Source organism: Lepisosteus oculatus, chromosome 18 (assembly GCF_040954835.1).
Source record: "Lepisosteus oculatus isolate fLepOcu1 chromosome 18, fLepOcu1.hap2, whole genome shotgun sequence".
Classification (NCBI taxonomy): domain Eukaryota; kingdom Metazoa; phylum Chordata; class Actinopteri; order Semionotiformes; family Lepisosteidae; genus Lepisosteus; species Lepisosteus oculatus.
In genome coordinates, this window is record NC_090713.1 from 14,842,169 (window position 1) to 14,856,765 (window position 14,597).

Genomic DNA, 14,597 nt, shown 5'->3' on the forward strand with positions numbered 1-14,597 from the left:
AACAGAAAGTGGCAAAGAAACTGTGTACTGTGGATTGTGTCTCTCACCCTCTGCATTGTGAGTTTACAATTCTCCCATCTGGGAGGTGTGTCTGTGTACCAAAGTGTAATACTAATAGAAACAGGAAATCTTTCATCCCTACTGCAATATCTCTTTCAAACAATGTATTGTAACTATCTTCTCCCTTATCGTACTGTAACACTGTTTCACTGACTTCTTTTCCTGTCATCGTGCTGTTACGTTGGGACCAATGGGACCATGAAGCTTGAATTGAATTATTGTCAGAGCTGGTGATCTGCTTGTGGAGAATCCTGTGAACTATCCTGGCTGTCAGTTTGTGTCTGTTTTGGATCCATCTGTGTCTGATTACTGTTCAGAGATGGAGCTGGTCTTTCACTGCCATAGCACCTGCTCCTGTCTGACATCCTTGTTAATCCTCTTGATCCTCCTCTTCCGTCACATATCCTCCACATATATATATATATTGTTTTCGGTTTAGAATTCTGTGGGTATTATTCTTCATGAGATTTCATTCATAGAGTCCTTCTTCATTTGAACACAAGGTCTGTCCAGCTTTAACCAGTTTCTAGTGATTTATTTCATGGTTGCAGTTCTGACAGTTCTAAACAAGTATCTTTCTGCCTCTGAAGGCAGCTCTGGTGTTTGTGCCAGAAGACAAAGGACTCCTAACAAGGATTTTTTTTAATATTTGTTTTTCAGAATATTTCCCCAGTTTATTTTCATACCAAAAAAATGTTTAGGATATGCCAGGTGTTCCCAGCCATTCTTCCAGCAGTTTACAGTATCAATATTCCAATATTGAATATTATTTTTTTTCCTCATATTCTCTCCATGAATGTGAATTGGTGGATTTATGCAGATTCTTCAATTGCTGTGTAAGTGCCAACCTCCTTTTCTCATTTGCATCTTACTTTTAACTCAAGTATTCTTCCTCTGTTTTCTGATATTGTACATACTGTACATCTGAAAGGATGTAGCTTTTAAAGAAAGTTCAGTATGCAAAATTTATCAATTTGTTAATCTCTCATCTTGGAGTCTCATTTATTTCTTCTCAGCTTTCCCCAGCATTTTCTCCTCTCTCTGTGCTTTGACGTTGCCTGTTTGACCACGTCTTGGACTGATCCCTGTGCTTTGACTCTCCTTCAGACTCTCCCTGGTGCTTTAATCAGTTCCTCTCAGCTCAACCCCTGCCTTTCTGATCGCATCTCTAGTTTCACTTCCTACTGCCTGCCCTGCTCGCGTCCAGCAGAGCCTGCGCCTGGATTCAGTCTCCGGTTTACTGCTTCCATCAGCTCAGTGCAGGAGATATCACACTGGGGCCCTTGGTTCTAGTCCAGATCTGGGGTGCTATCTGTGTGGAGTTTGTATGTTCTCCCCATGTTTGTGTACTGTTCCAGTTTTCTCCCACAGTCCACAAACATGCTGGCAGGTTAATAAGCTTCTGGGGAAAGCTGGCACTGGTGTGAGTGTGTGCCCTTTGATAGAGTGGCATCCTGTCCAGGGTTCAATCCTGCCTTGTGTCCAGTGCTTCCTGGCACAGGCTCTGGGTAACTGTGACCTGAATTGGATAATTGTTTATTAAGTGATGTTGATGTTTTTCAAATGTTACACTATCTTCTTTGTCAACTAGCTGACAGTATAAACTTATCCCTGTAATGTCAGATAAAGTCAAATTTCAGGGCAAACTTTAATCTAGATTTATTTTGGAGGGAAGAAAACCTCAGGTAAAACCTACACCACTCAGACACTCCCAAATCTACAGTATTACTAATATGCAGCTCACCTTAAAGCTTCAACTACCTGAGTGACAGCTCCCCAGCAAAATGGTGACGAACTGTTCATCACACTTAAAATATTGTTTTACACCTAATATAACTCAAAGCATTATGAAAATAAATAAATTTTGCAATTTAAATCCAGTAATGCCAAAGAAAAGAATTTGTATTATGAAAGAAACTAAATAGAGGATTAGTCGTTTTGAGGGGTTGAGAGAAATAGCATGGGACCCTGACTTTAAACCACATAAAATAGACAAATGTTTTTGTAATCGTCATTGAGGGGAATAAGGAAGGTCTGGAACAACACAGAAATCCTGGAAGTACCTTCATTCTTGCTGTGTTCATCCTTCCCAAGAATTGAAGTTTTTGTTTAACCTGATTTTTTAGCACCTCTTAGTTACATTTTAATGATTTCTAGGTTTCTGGGTATTGCATTTGCCCTACATTTTATCTTATCCCAATCTTATTGTAAATTATTTTTTTTTATCTCCAGGGATGTACAGTAGATTCTCCAATAACATTGCTTCAAAATTTTCTTTGTTTAATTCCTGTTCTGAAAAGTTGCTGTAGGCCTGTTCCTGTGCATTTGGTTGGTTTTACATTGCATGTAGCCAAACAATAAAACCATTATGATAACCCAGTTCCCTACAAGTTTCAAATACAAAATGCTGAAATACTCTATCAAATGGTTTTTCAGGACTCAGAATTCTTTTTCATTTCAGTTTTTGTGTTTAAAGATACAGTTTAGTCTAGCCTAATTAGACCTCCAGCCAAATAGTCAGTTTCTACCTGGAATGGTGTCCTCTCAAACATTTTATAATATCTCTGGAATTAAAAAAAGTAATTATATAGTAGAAGTATACAGTATACAGTAGAATCCTTAGATTTCTTATATGTCTTGCTGTGTCCTCTCAACAGACATAAATATCCAGGACAAAAGAAAAAAAAACAAAGAAATTAGTTAAGCTAGTGGCCTTGCAGTACCTTTTATATCCAGAGATCACTGCTGGAGATTGGTTGTGAAGATACACTGATATACTCTCACTTTTGGAGATGCTCCACTACTTTGTCATTGAGCCTCTTCTATATCAGCTGCAGTGGGTCAGCAAGAGTCTGTCCATCCCGGGCTGCCCTAAACTTAATATCCCAGACTCAGAGTACACTGATGACATCATGGTCATGGCTGGGGGAGAGCAAGACGTAAGGGCACTGTGAAAATCACTTGAGGACTTTCAACTGTTGTCATCATCTGCTCATGGCCCAGCCTTGTGTCCTGCTGAGTCGAGCAGGAGACCTCAAACTCGCCCTGGTCCTCTTTCTACTGGACACCTGTGGGGTTGACCTGTCCCCACTGCCTCATTTTCTCCTCAGTCTGCTGGAGGAGTGGTGCTGTCTGTGTGTTTGGAGAGAGGAGGAGACGCCCAGTCTGTCACGGTTTCTAATTCAGGGTCATGAGTGAGCCAGAGCCTATCCTACCAAGCAATGGGCTCAACACAGGAGCCTGGACTGGTTGTCAGTCCACCAGAGGATCGACAGAGGAAACCAGTGTGAACATGGAGAGAGCATACAAACTCCACACAGACAGCTCCCCAGGTTTGAACTGAACCCAGGACTCCAGTACTGCGATACAGCTATGTTAACCACTGCTCCACCTCTTAAACAACCCATCAGCCACAATACTAGAATGGAGACAGAACTGGATCACTTCTTATTCTTCACCAGCAGACTGGTCTGAGCCAGTGTCACCCAGCTACACCACCTGCTGGACATGGACCTGGGCTGCTGGAACTGTGTGGACTGGATGTGAGCTACTTTGGGACTGTATTCCCTGCAGTGTACAGGCAGATATTCATGTCAGATTCTGTCTGCGCTACATCTCGGGGGATGCTGTTAATGTAGGGTCACCCCTCTTGCTGCCTCTTGAAAAGCAGAACAGTGTACCCAAATAATAAACCATATATAACTAAGGATGTGATAGACTGCATCAACTGTAAAAGACACAATTTTAAAAACCAGGATCAAGTGCAACTGAAATTACTGCAAGAAGAGCTTAAAGTAAAACTCAGGAATGCAAGGAAACAACACAAGGAGGCAATCGAGAGTGACTTTGAAACATTGAACTCCAGGAGCCTGTGGTAAACAATGAAAACAGTCACAAACATGAATTCTTCAAAGAAGAGCGTCCATACAATGGATGAGCTGGATAAAGCAAATGATCTGACTGACTTATCTGAGGTTTGAGACACAGGACTTCTCTGTTGCAGGTGATAGTATATTAGATACTATTACAGCAGGCAGTTGTGCTGGTAGGCTTGTAATAATTCCACAGATGACCACACAATGTTTCAAGCACATATGTGCGAAATAGGCAACAGGCTGCGATGGCATCATTACCTCTCTTTTAAAAAATTGCGCAGAGGAATTAACACCAGGATGGTGCCTCGTCTTTCATAAGTCTGCTGACTCTCACTCTGTTCCAGCGCTGTGAAAAAAAGCAATGATGGTGCCAATACCCAAAAAGCCCTGTCCCTCAGATAATAATGACTACAGGCCGGTAGCACTGATGTCTGTTGTTATGAAATGGTTTGAGAGGATTATGGTATCCATGCTTTGCTCAGAGGTGAACACTGTACTGGATCCATATGAGTTTGCATATAAACACAGGTGGGGCACCGATGATGCAATCAACAGCATTATGCATCTGTTTCTTAAACACCTAGAGTACCCCAATGCCTATGCTTGGATGCTGTTTATGGACTTCAGCTCTGCATTTAATACGCTGCATCCCCATCTATTGATAAGCAAGTTGAAGCAAATGTCCATTAACCATTACATTATAAGATGGTATCACTCATTTTTAACAAGCCGTACACAGTATGTCAGTAGGTCAATAAAACTCTTTCTTTTGGAATCAAGATCCATTAGCACAGGTGACCCTCAGGTCGGTGTGAGCTCTCCAGTTCTGGTCACACTTTATACAAATGATTGTGCAATCAGTAGTCAAAGCAACTTCATCTTCAAATTCCCAGATGATACAGCTGTGCTTGGCTCTGCGCAGAGGAAGCAGCTCATCTGTATAAGTCAGAAATCCATAGGTTTGTGCAATGCTGTGACAACAATTGCCTAATTCTGAATGTTAAAAAACAAAAGAAACAGTTTTTGACCCCAGAGCAGTTGGTGATCACCCAGATGTAGTAATCCACAAAGAACTTCTCACTCAGGTTGATTCATATAAGTACTTAGGTGTACACATAGACAGTAACCTGTGCTGGACTACTCATGCGGAGAATTTTTCTCGGCGAGACAGAGAATACAACAATCCCTCTGATGGCTTAAGACTTGTCCATCTTGTTCTCCACGGACTGCATGTTGGCCAGGAGGACACTCAGGAGTGGGGTCCGGTAGCCGCAGCGCTTCACTCTCGTGTCCTTCGCGTTCGCCTGCTCTGCTCTGAGTCAGCTGGGGGGTCTGTTCGCAGAGGCACCAAAGATAGGAAATATCTGTGTTTAAATCAGCGATTCTCAATCCAGTGTCCACAAGCACTTGTCGGTCATAAATAATTGCTGAAAAGATACACTGGATACAAAAAGCCCACAATACGAAACAGATGAAGACATAAAGATGAGGAGCAACACGTACCCACTCTCCGGCGCCATATTGATTGATTATATCAGCCAATGATGTATCTAATTGAGCCTGCCTAGACAAAATGCTCATGTGACTGACTAAATCGTTCGTCATAGAACAGCGCCGAACATTCCATAACTTTTCTCTCTCTCTAGCTAGAGAACAATTTATGTTAGTCTCTCCACAAAGCGATATCGCTCACTCTTAAAATATTTAAAAGAATACCTCACCCACGTCTTGATTCCACACCGGCACTCTGTCTCCTTCATAGATATAGGACAGTAAGTAGGACATCAGTTAGTGTGATGTTCCATAATGCAGCTTTTTTTAATGCTATACATGGTCAGTATTTTCATATGATGTTTGTGATTTAAACAAATTAATACAAGCAGTTTTTGAGGATTTAAGTTAGTCTGACTTATTGCAGGGAGCAAAGCATTAGGAGTTATGTTCAGGCTAGTAACAGTGTGTCTGAAGAGCTCTTGCAAAAAAAAAAACAACATACTGTATGCAAAATAACAGCATACAGGTATATTAGAAATGAATGTAAGGTATATGGATATTCAAGGTCTGGTTAGAATAAGAGATGCCAGGTTGCAGACACTGAAGTAGAAGGATGGAAAGGTTGAAAAAAAAAAGATCTACTAGCGGCAGAGTTAAGAAAGTAAGAGGAGCTTTGAACAGTGAGGAAGAAATAAATGAACAACACAGAAGCTGGAATATGGACCTGAAACTTCCTGTAGTAACAGTATAGTTGAAATGAAGAATGAAGAGTAGTTGAGACGGGGATGAAAATTACAATGGGATTTTCAGTTTCTCAAAGTAGTAGAAAATGATTAATCTAGAATAACTGAAAGTGTTATCTGCAGGCTGCAAAAAATGGTAGGTACAGTAAAATTAGACAAAGATTGTTTGCTACCATGTAGTAGATAAACAGACACAGGTTAAAAGTAAGTTCTCATGGAGCATGTTAAGACTAGAGATGTACAGGTAGGTAGAAAAAGATAATTTGGGGAAAGTTGAGGAATACACTGATAACAAGGACACTTCCTAAGAAGGTTAGGCATGCTTTTGACAAATGGACAGGAGATGTTACTGACTCCAGGGGAAGGTGATAAAGTTAACAGACTCACTGAATATCCACATGTTTACATAGATACTGAAATGAGGATTGTATTTTACATTTTGTGAAATTGCTAGCGTTCAACTGTGTTTTGGATGCACATAAATTGAAGGAATGGGCAAACATAACTGATACTGAGCCAGCATCTGAAGATATTTATATTTAGAGGCAATTTGTTGATTTGTTGTCCGACTAGTTATGGATACTGATGTGCCAGAGAGGTGGAAAAGCTGTTTTTGTTAAACCAGCACTATAAAATAATTTATCCTCAGTGAGATCCTGCCATCTCATAGTGGGTTTAATCACTGTGTATAGTTACACAATTCCTTTAGTTCCATCCATTTTCTAATCTCTTTATCCAGTACAGGGGAGGTGAAGCCTATCCCAGCAAGCAACGGACGCAAGGCAGTATACACCCAGAATACATCACAGGGCAGACAGACAGAAACACACACACAGACACTCACACGAGTGAGTGTGGCTTATTAGTATTTCCATAAGTCAATTAACCCTACCAGTATGTAGGTACCTGTAGAGTACTTGGAGAAAACCCACATGAACCCAGAGAAATGGAAATAGAAATGGATGGATAGCTTAGTTAACTTTCTAGTTCACAGATTTGCATGCATAATTTATTTTTGAAAGTCACTGAGATATCTGGTGCAACTATTGTATTTATGAAAAAACTTACCAAAAGCATGCTAAACACTGCCACCCTATTCCTTAGTTAATACATGTAATTGTTATAAACATTTAAGACTGTTATTAATTGTTGATAGCAAAATATTTTAAAATATATTTTATCCTTATATATTTTTCTTTACTAATTCTGTATTTTACATATTTTCCAATACTCGGATTTAACGTACATTTGAACAATGACTTGTATTTCAAATATTGAACTAAGTTAGACATAACATTCAGAAATACAATCGAAAATAGTTTTGTGGTATTTGTTTTGATGACACTTTGCTAAAATTAATAAAAACCTAAAGGCGATTAAAATCTATAATCTTTCCACATGTCATGTCATTAGGAAGTACAATAAGCTCCTGCTTTGTTTAACAATGCTTTAAAAAATAAATATAATTGCTGAGAAAGTAGCTATCCTTAATGATAATTAAAGGACTGGTCAAAGGAAATTATTTACGTAGCTTAATTTGAAAACTTAAGTTAAAAAGTCAGATGCGATCTGCCTTAAGCGTTCCAGGCTGCAGACGGCTCATTCTGTATTACAGAGCTCCGCGCCTCCTCCCTCTCTCCGTGCCGCCGCTTCTCTGACGCAGCGCAGTGGACGGGGAGATATTTTCTCAGACTCTGATTGGAAAAAAAGACCTACTGATCTGCTTCGTACCATACGAAAATAGTAGATATGTTGTGTTTTCTTTGTGTTTATGAAATTCAAGTGTTTTAAACGTTTGATTAAAAAGTAATTTACAGTGTAAGTTTCCAAGCTGATCATGAGGAAGAAAAATCACCTGTTTTTGTGCGCATAAAATGATTAGGTTTTTTTAACTAAACTAATCTTTTAAAGTCATGCAATTCCTAAGTTAGGCTGGGTAACGTCATTGTTTCTTATTTTTGATTTTTTTATAACTGGTGCCTCCAGTTAAACTGTAGAGATTATTGTGTGACGGTGTCGGTGTGTTTTGACTATGTTACGTGTGAGGGTACTGTACTGTATGTGTAGTCTTTCATGTGTGCAAGGTGTGCAGTCCCTTTGTGGGAGGGATGGGGTTTGTTTAGTTCCATTATCGTTTTCTTTTTTCTTTTTAGTGGGATTTGTATATTATATAGGGGTTGTGAGTGTTTATATTGTTTACGGCTTCACATTATTATTGTTTATTATTTTTATGTTATGTGTTATGCTTAAAACCCTGGTTGTTTTTTTTTCTTCAAATGGGAATGTTGTTTTTCTCAACATACAGTATCTACAAACAACAATAATAAAATCTACAGTTCACTTACTCCAGTGTTGGTAATTTACATTGTGATTAATAAACCATTAATCACTATAACTATAATCATTATACACTATAACTAACTAAAAATAACTATAAGAAGATGATGTAATAAGAAAATATAATAATAGATGTACAGCAATTTTTATTATAGTTAAAAGTCTTTCTGTTTCCCTTTTCATTGTAGCTCCATGTGTCTCCCTGTTTCCCACTGTCTCCCTTCCTGACATTTTCTTCTCATTTTTCTTCTTCCTTCTGGAACACAAATTTTGGAGCAGCTGTTATCATCCTCATCCATGGACACTCTGAGATGGATAATGACATGAAGTTGTATATTACTGCTGAGCTGGGTGTTGTAGTGAAGACTTGGAAAGAAAGATGTGGATGAGCTGTGCAGATGTTCAGCTGTGCTCCTGTCTTTTTGTCTACAGGATGTCATGGTGTGAACTAACAGAGAGATGTTGTGAAGATCTGGCCTCTGTTCTTCAGTCTCAACACTCCAGTCTGAGAGAGCTGGGTCTGAGTTTCAATAACCTGGGGGATTCAGGAGTGAAACTGCTGTCTGCAGCTCTGAGGGATCCCAACTGTAAATTAACAACACTGGAGTAAGTGAACACTGGAGATTTCTTTGTATTTTATTGTTTTATTTAGATATCCTGAGACACACAATATTCCCTGTTCACATGCATAAGAAAAGAAATATATGTGAAGTAATGAACAAAAAGAAGGGGGGCACTTTGTATACAAGTCCTTGTTTGTGACTATTGCTCTTTGTTAATATCTCATTACTGAGAGACTCGACATGCAATCTTTCCCATTTTGCCCATCTTTTTTACACATGTATATGTTGTGGTTGATATATAATTCTGTGGGTAATATTCTTCATGAGATTTCATTCATAGAGTCCGTCTTAATTTAAACACAGGCTCAGTCCAGCTTTAACCAGTTTCTAGTGATTGTTTTCATGGCTGCAGTTCTGACAGTTCTAAACAAGTATCTTTCAGCCTCTGAAGGCCGTTCATCCGGTGTTTGTCCCAGAAGGAAAATGACTCCTAATGATGATTTTTTTCTTCCAGAATCTTTCCCCAATTTATTTTCATACCAAAAAATGTTTACCATATGAGAGATTTTCTTCACAATTCTTCCAACAGTATGTGCTTCCAGATTTATCATATTTGGCTTGTAATTGGTGTTTCTTCCAATATTGAATATTAATATTTTACTCATATTCTCTCCATGAATGTGAATTGGTGGATTCATGCAGATTTGAATGGTTTTAGATTCTTCAATTTCTTTGAAAGTGCCAACCTCCTTTTCTCACCTGTGTTACTCTTCTATTCCTCCTGTATTTTCTGATATTTTATATACATCTAAAAGGATGTACAGTAACTGTGGAAACAAGTTTGGTATGCAAAATTTACCAATTTGTTAATCTCGCATTTTAGAGTCTCATTTACTTCTTCTCAGCTTTGAATTTCCCCAGTTCTTTCTCCTCTCTCTCTGTGCTTTGACCTTGCCTGTTTGACCATGTCTTGGACTGATCCCTATGCTTTGAACCCTGCATGTTAAATGACTCTCCTTCAGACTCTCCCTGGTGCTTAAATCAGTTCCTCTCAGCTCAACCCCTGCCTTTTCGATCACGTCTCTTTTTTCACTTTCTCCTGCTAGCCCTGCTTGCTTCCAGCAGAACAAAGCAAAGCATTATGAAAATAAATTCTGCAATTTAAATACAGTAATCACAAGAATTTGTATTCTGAAAAAAATCAAGAAAGAAATAGTAATTTTGAGGGGTTTATAGAAATAGTGTAGCAGAGCTAGTTTGGACACGGTGACGTCATCGCCCTCCCTGTGCGTAGCAAGAACCTCAGCCACCTGGGCTGAGAGAGGTCTCCTTTAGCTCATGTGGATGGTTCACTGTTGTGTTATACTGGTGTTCGTGCCCCAGGTGTTGCGAGATGAACCAGTGGGGTAGAGCGGCGGGGGACACGAACCTTTGTGGAACCGCAACGGTCACAATAGCATGGGACCCTGACTTTAAACCACATAAAATAGACGTTTTAGTAATGGTCATTGAGAGGCATAAGGAAGGTCTGGAACAAGACAGAAATCCTGGAAGTACCTTCATTCTTGCTGTCTTCATCCTTCTCAAGAATTAGACAGGCAGCAGTTTCCATCTATTGAAGTCTTGCTTGAGCTGATTTTCTACAACCTCTTAATTACATTTTAATGTGTTTTCTAGGTTTCTGGGTATTGCAGTTGCTCAACATTTTATCTTATCCCAATCCTACTGTAAATTAAATTTATTTTTGACCTCCAGGGATATAGATTCCTCAATAATATTGCTTCAGAATTAATCCCTATTCTGAAAAGTTGCTGTAGTCTGTGATTACATCTGTGAGAACAGGAAAAGATGTTGAATTTCTGCTGTATATACTAACATCATCTTTATAAAGAGCCTGATTGTGTGTTCTCCTGCTATATCACCTCCCTCTGTATCGTTCTGTAGACGTACGGTCTGAGAGAATAAATCAGTGGTGACAAGAATCTCCTTGTTTTGTTCCCTGTATGAATTAAAGGTGTCTGACAGAATACCATCAACCTGTTCCTGCGCATTTGGTTGCTTTTACATTGCATGTAGCCAAACAATAAAACCATTATGAAAATCCTACAAGTTTCAAATACAAAAGGCTGTAGTACCCTGTCAAATGTCTTATCTGGACCCAGAATGTATTCATTTCAGTTTTCATTATTTGTGTTTAAGGATACAGTTTAGTTTAGCGTGATAAGACTACCAGCCAAATAGTCATTTTCCACCCGGAATGCTGTCCTCTCAAATATTTTATAAAGCCTCTAGAATTCAAAAAGTGATTATGTAGTAGAAGTATACAGTCTATAATAGAAGCCTGCGCTGGGTCAGCAAGGAGCTTTACATCCCGGGCTGTCCTGATCCTACTATCCGGGACTCGGAGTACACTGATGACATCATGGTCATGGCTGGGATGTCAGGCACTGTGAGAAACCCTAGAGGACTCTCAACTGTTGTCATCAACTGCTCATGGCCTGGCCTTGTGTCCTGCAGAATTGAGCGCAGGAGACCTCAAACTCGCCCTGGTCCTCTTTCTACTGATCACCTGTGGGGTTGACCTGTCCCCACTGCCTCCTTTCCTCCTCAGTCTGCTAGAGGAGACTGATAGGCAGAGGCGCAAAACTTTTCTCTCTCTAACTTGAATTTTTGTTCTTATCTCGACAGAGCTTTATCATTCATTCCTAAAATATTTAAACCAATATTTCACCCACGTATTAATTCAACACAGGCACTTTGTCTTCTTCGAGATATCAGACAGTTAGCTGGTGGACCCCACACTCCCAAACACCCCGCATTGTCCAAAGCTGACAACTCACAGTGGGGAGTCTTGTGCACTACCATTGTTGTCAAGTAGTTTGTGTCTGTATTAGATCCAGCAGTCTGTCTGTCCCTTCTGGAATCCTGTGTGAATTTATGTAAACAGTTTTACTATGGATTTTTTGTTGTTTTAGTACAGTACAGTATGTGAATATAATGTTAATGTAAACATGTTCAGGTGAAATGCAAGTTACATTGTAGTTCAACCAGGATAAATAAACATGTATTGTGTTCATTGAATTGGAGGGGCTCCGAGGCTATGTGACCCGAGAGAAAAAAAAGAGAGTGAGTATCTCGCCAGCACTGTGGAGAGATCGGGAGTATACGGAGTGGCTAGTGAGCTCAGAGGGGTGAGTTTAAATGTAATGAACAAGTGGAGGAAAAGAGGAGAGATTATCGGGAAAAGAGAGAAACAGAAGGGACTGGATTGGGATTGATAAAACGTCCTGTAGGGAAAAACCGGTTCAGGGACGCCAAATATGTAATCATAGTGGCTCTCTGAAGGCACCAGTTCTGTAGGGTTTGGGCATTTACTGAGACAATTATTAATTGTAGCAGTAAATCACAAAGTTGATTCTTTTGATGGCTTTAGAATCCAACCATGCGACATAACTCAAAAAACGCGCACACACAGGTACTAATACACGAGGATACATTTATTAATACATAGAATATGCATATAAACCTAACAGATCTTATCGAGAGGGTTATCAGAATACAAAAGGTATATATTCAATCAGTTACAAAGAGTTACACATATCAAGAGGACATACGTTCAGTATATCATTCATTAAGACCGTTTCATAAATGAACTTGGTTATAACTCCTACATTAGATACTCGAAACAAGTACATAACTCTTAGGAATTAAATTGATATCAACTGGTTGTGATAACAATTGAATTCTCGAGCTGTAATGCATTGAAGTTGAATACTCATCCAATTTTTGGGGATTCAGATCTCCTGCAGGCACAAAGAAACAGTTGCAGGCTGTTGCTGTCCAATCCGCGCTCTCTGGCTCCGTGCCAGGCTGTGCTGTGCGGCTTGCAACGGTGCGCTGCTGATGCTCATTGTTGGCTTTAACTAGCAAAGTTTGTGCACAGGAGAAAAGATGACTGTGGGTCCCAGCAAGTCAGGAAGAGGACCGGTTCGTTCCTGATGAAGAGCTAGTTCTGAATAGTGATTCAGCTTTCCACAGTTCCGACCTGTTCACGAGGCCTGCTGCTGGTTACTCTCTGGTAACCTCCACTCTAGACTCTTAGAACAAAGGAAAGTTCTGGCACTCGGACACACTGGCCGTTCCGTGGTTGTCCGGGCTGAGTCTCAGGATGGTCAGGAGGCGCGCTGCGAGAATGTCCTGCCCTTGGGAGCTTTCTGCTCCTAGGCCGTCCTGCCCTGGAATTCTCCTTTGAATTCCCTTTAGAACAGTCCACAGAATCCTCTCCAGAATCTTACTGAATCTTGTTGAATCTGAATCTGAATCTGAATCTCTCAGGCTCTCTGTGTTGCCTGTTTTTACCTGGAGGAACTTCAGCTCATTGATTGGTTGAAAGTTCCATGGGCATCAGAGTCCCACGTGGGTTACTCGGCCCTACCAGTCCCTGATTGGTTGATCAAGGTGAGATATGAGTCACTTACTCCTGACACTTAGTAATGCAGTCCAGATGTCCAACTGGCACTCCCTAGACAGATAGGCGCCAATGGATGACCATTGATCATGATAGCCAGGCTTAGCTAAGTGCATCCCCCTTTGGGAGCTGTCCTTATCAAACCTTAAATCAGCCTGCATGAATAGTTTCTCTGTGGCTGCACCACAGAGATGAACAGAGAAATGGGGCCTCATTTGGGAAGCTCAGAAACACTTAATTCTGCCTTATTAATAAGCCTCACCGCTACAGTCCGGAGAGGTTGAACATCATGCAAGGCATCCACTTTCATTCTCAAAACATTCGGAGCACAGTGAAGAGGCAGCAAGGTTCTTGATCATCAGAGGCTGCGAGTAAACCTGATGATTTACAGCTGAGAACAGTGCACACAGGATACACATTATTCTCACTTGATTTATTGTAGTGAGGACTCGATCTTTTTTCCTTTAGACAAGCGTACCAATGATTTTTTTTTCTTTTGGTTTAAGAGACTCAGTGAATACCTTAAATTTAAATTTATTTGTTGGTTGTAATAAACTGCACGGTAAAGTGAAAAACTGGGCACACAAACCTTGTGAAGTCATCTTGTGATCACTGTTAGAATTACAGTTGAAATTCCTGAAAAGCCTTTATCTTCACAGATTGATTCATGGCTGTTTCAGGAGGAGCCACTGCCAAATTAAAAGTTTATTTTTTTGTGCAATTGACTGAAGTGGGCCACAACATCGGTCAAATTAAGAACTTAGGTCATCCCATATCATATATACTGTATGAATTTAATGTTATACTTCTGGTTATAGTTACACTTCCTTGCAGCGAAACAGGTTCACTTTCACTGCTAGAATACCTGCTCCCTGACTCCCATGATGAGTCTCTTCTTTAACCTTAGTCTGGCCTTCAGCAGCCCTGCTGCTGTGTTCAAGGTGAGTTATGTCAGGAAGAAGAGAATTGTACCCAGTGCACTTTCTGCTGGGCCAGACCCAACTCCTCTTCTACAAGAGCAGGATAAACACAGTCTCAGGTGGAGGGTCTGTAGAGT

General features: G+C 40.1%; 1 protein-coding gene across 1 annotated transcript in view; it reads left to right on the forward strand.

Annotated features, from left to right (window-relative positions):
* Positions 1-14,597, forward strand: part of LOC138223909 (uncharacterized) — a 235,954-nt gene that overhangs the window by 80,661 nt on the left and 140,696 nt on the right. The window contains exon 8 of the mRNA XM_069180089.1: positions 8,942-9,115. Coding sequence (XP_069036190.1) covers positions 8,942-9,115 — 174 coding nt within the window. The remainder of the gene's footprint in view (positions 1-8,941; positions 9,116-14,597) is intronic.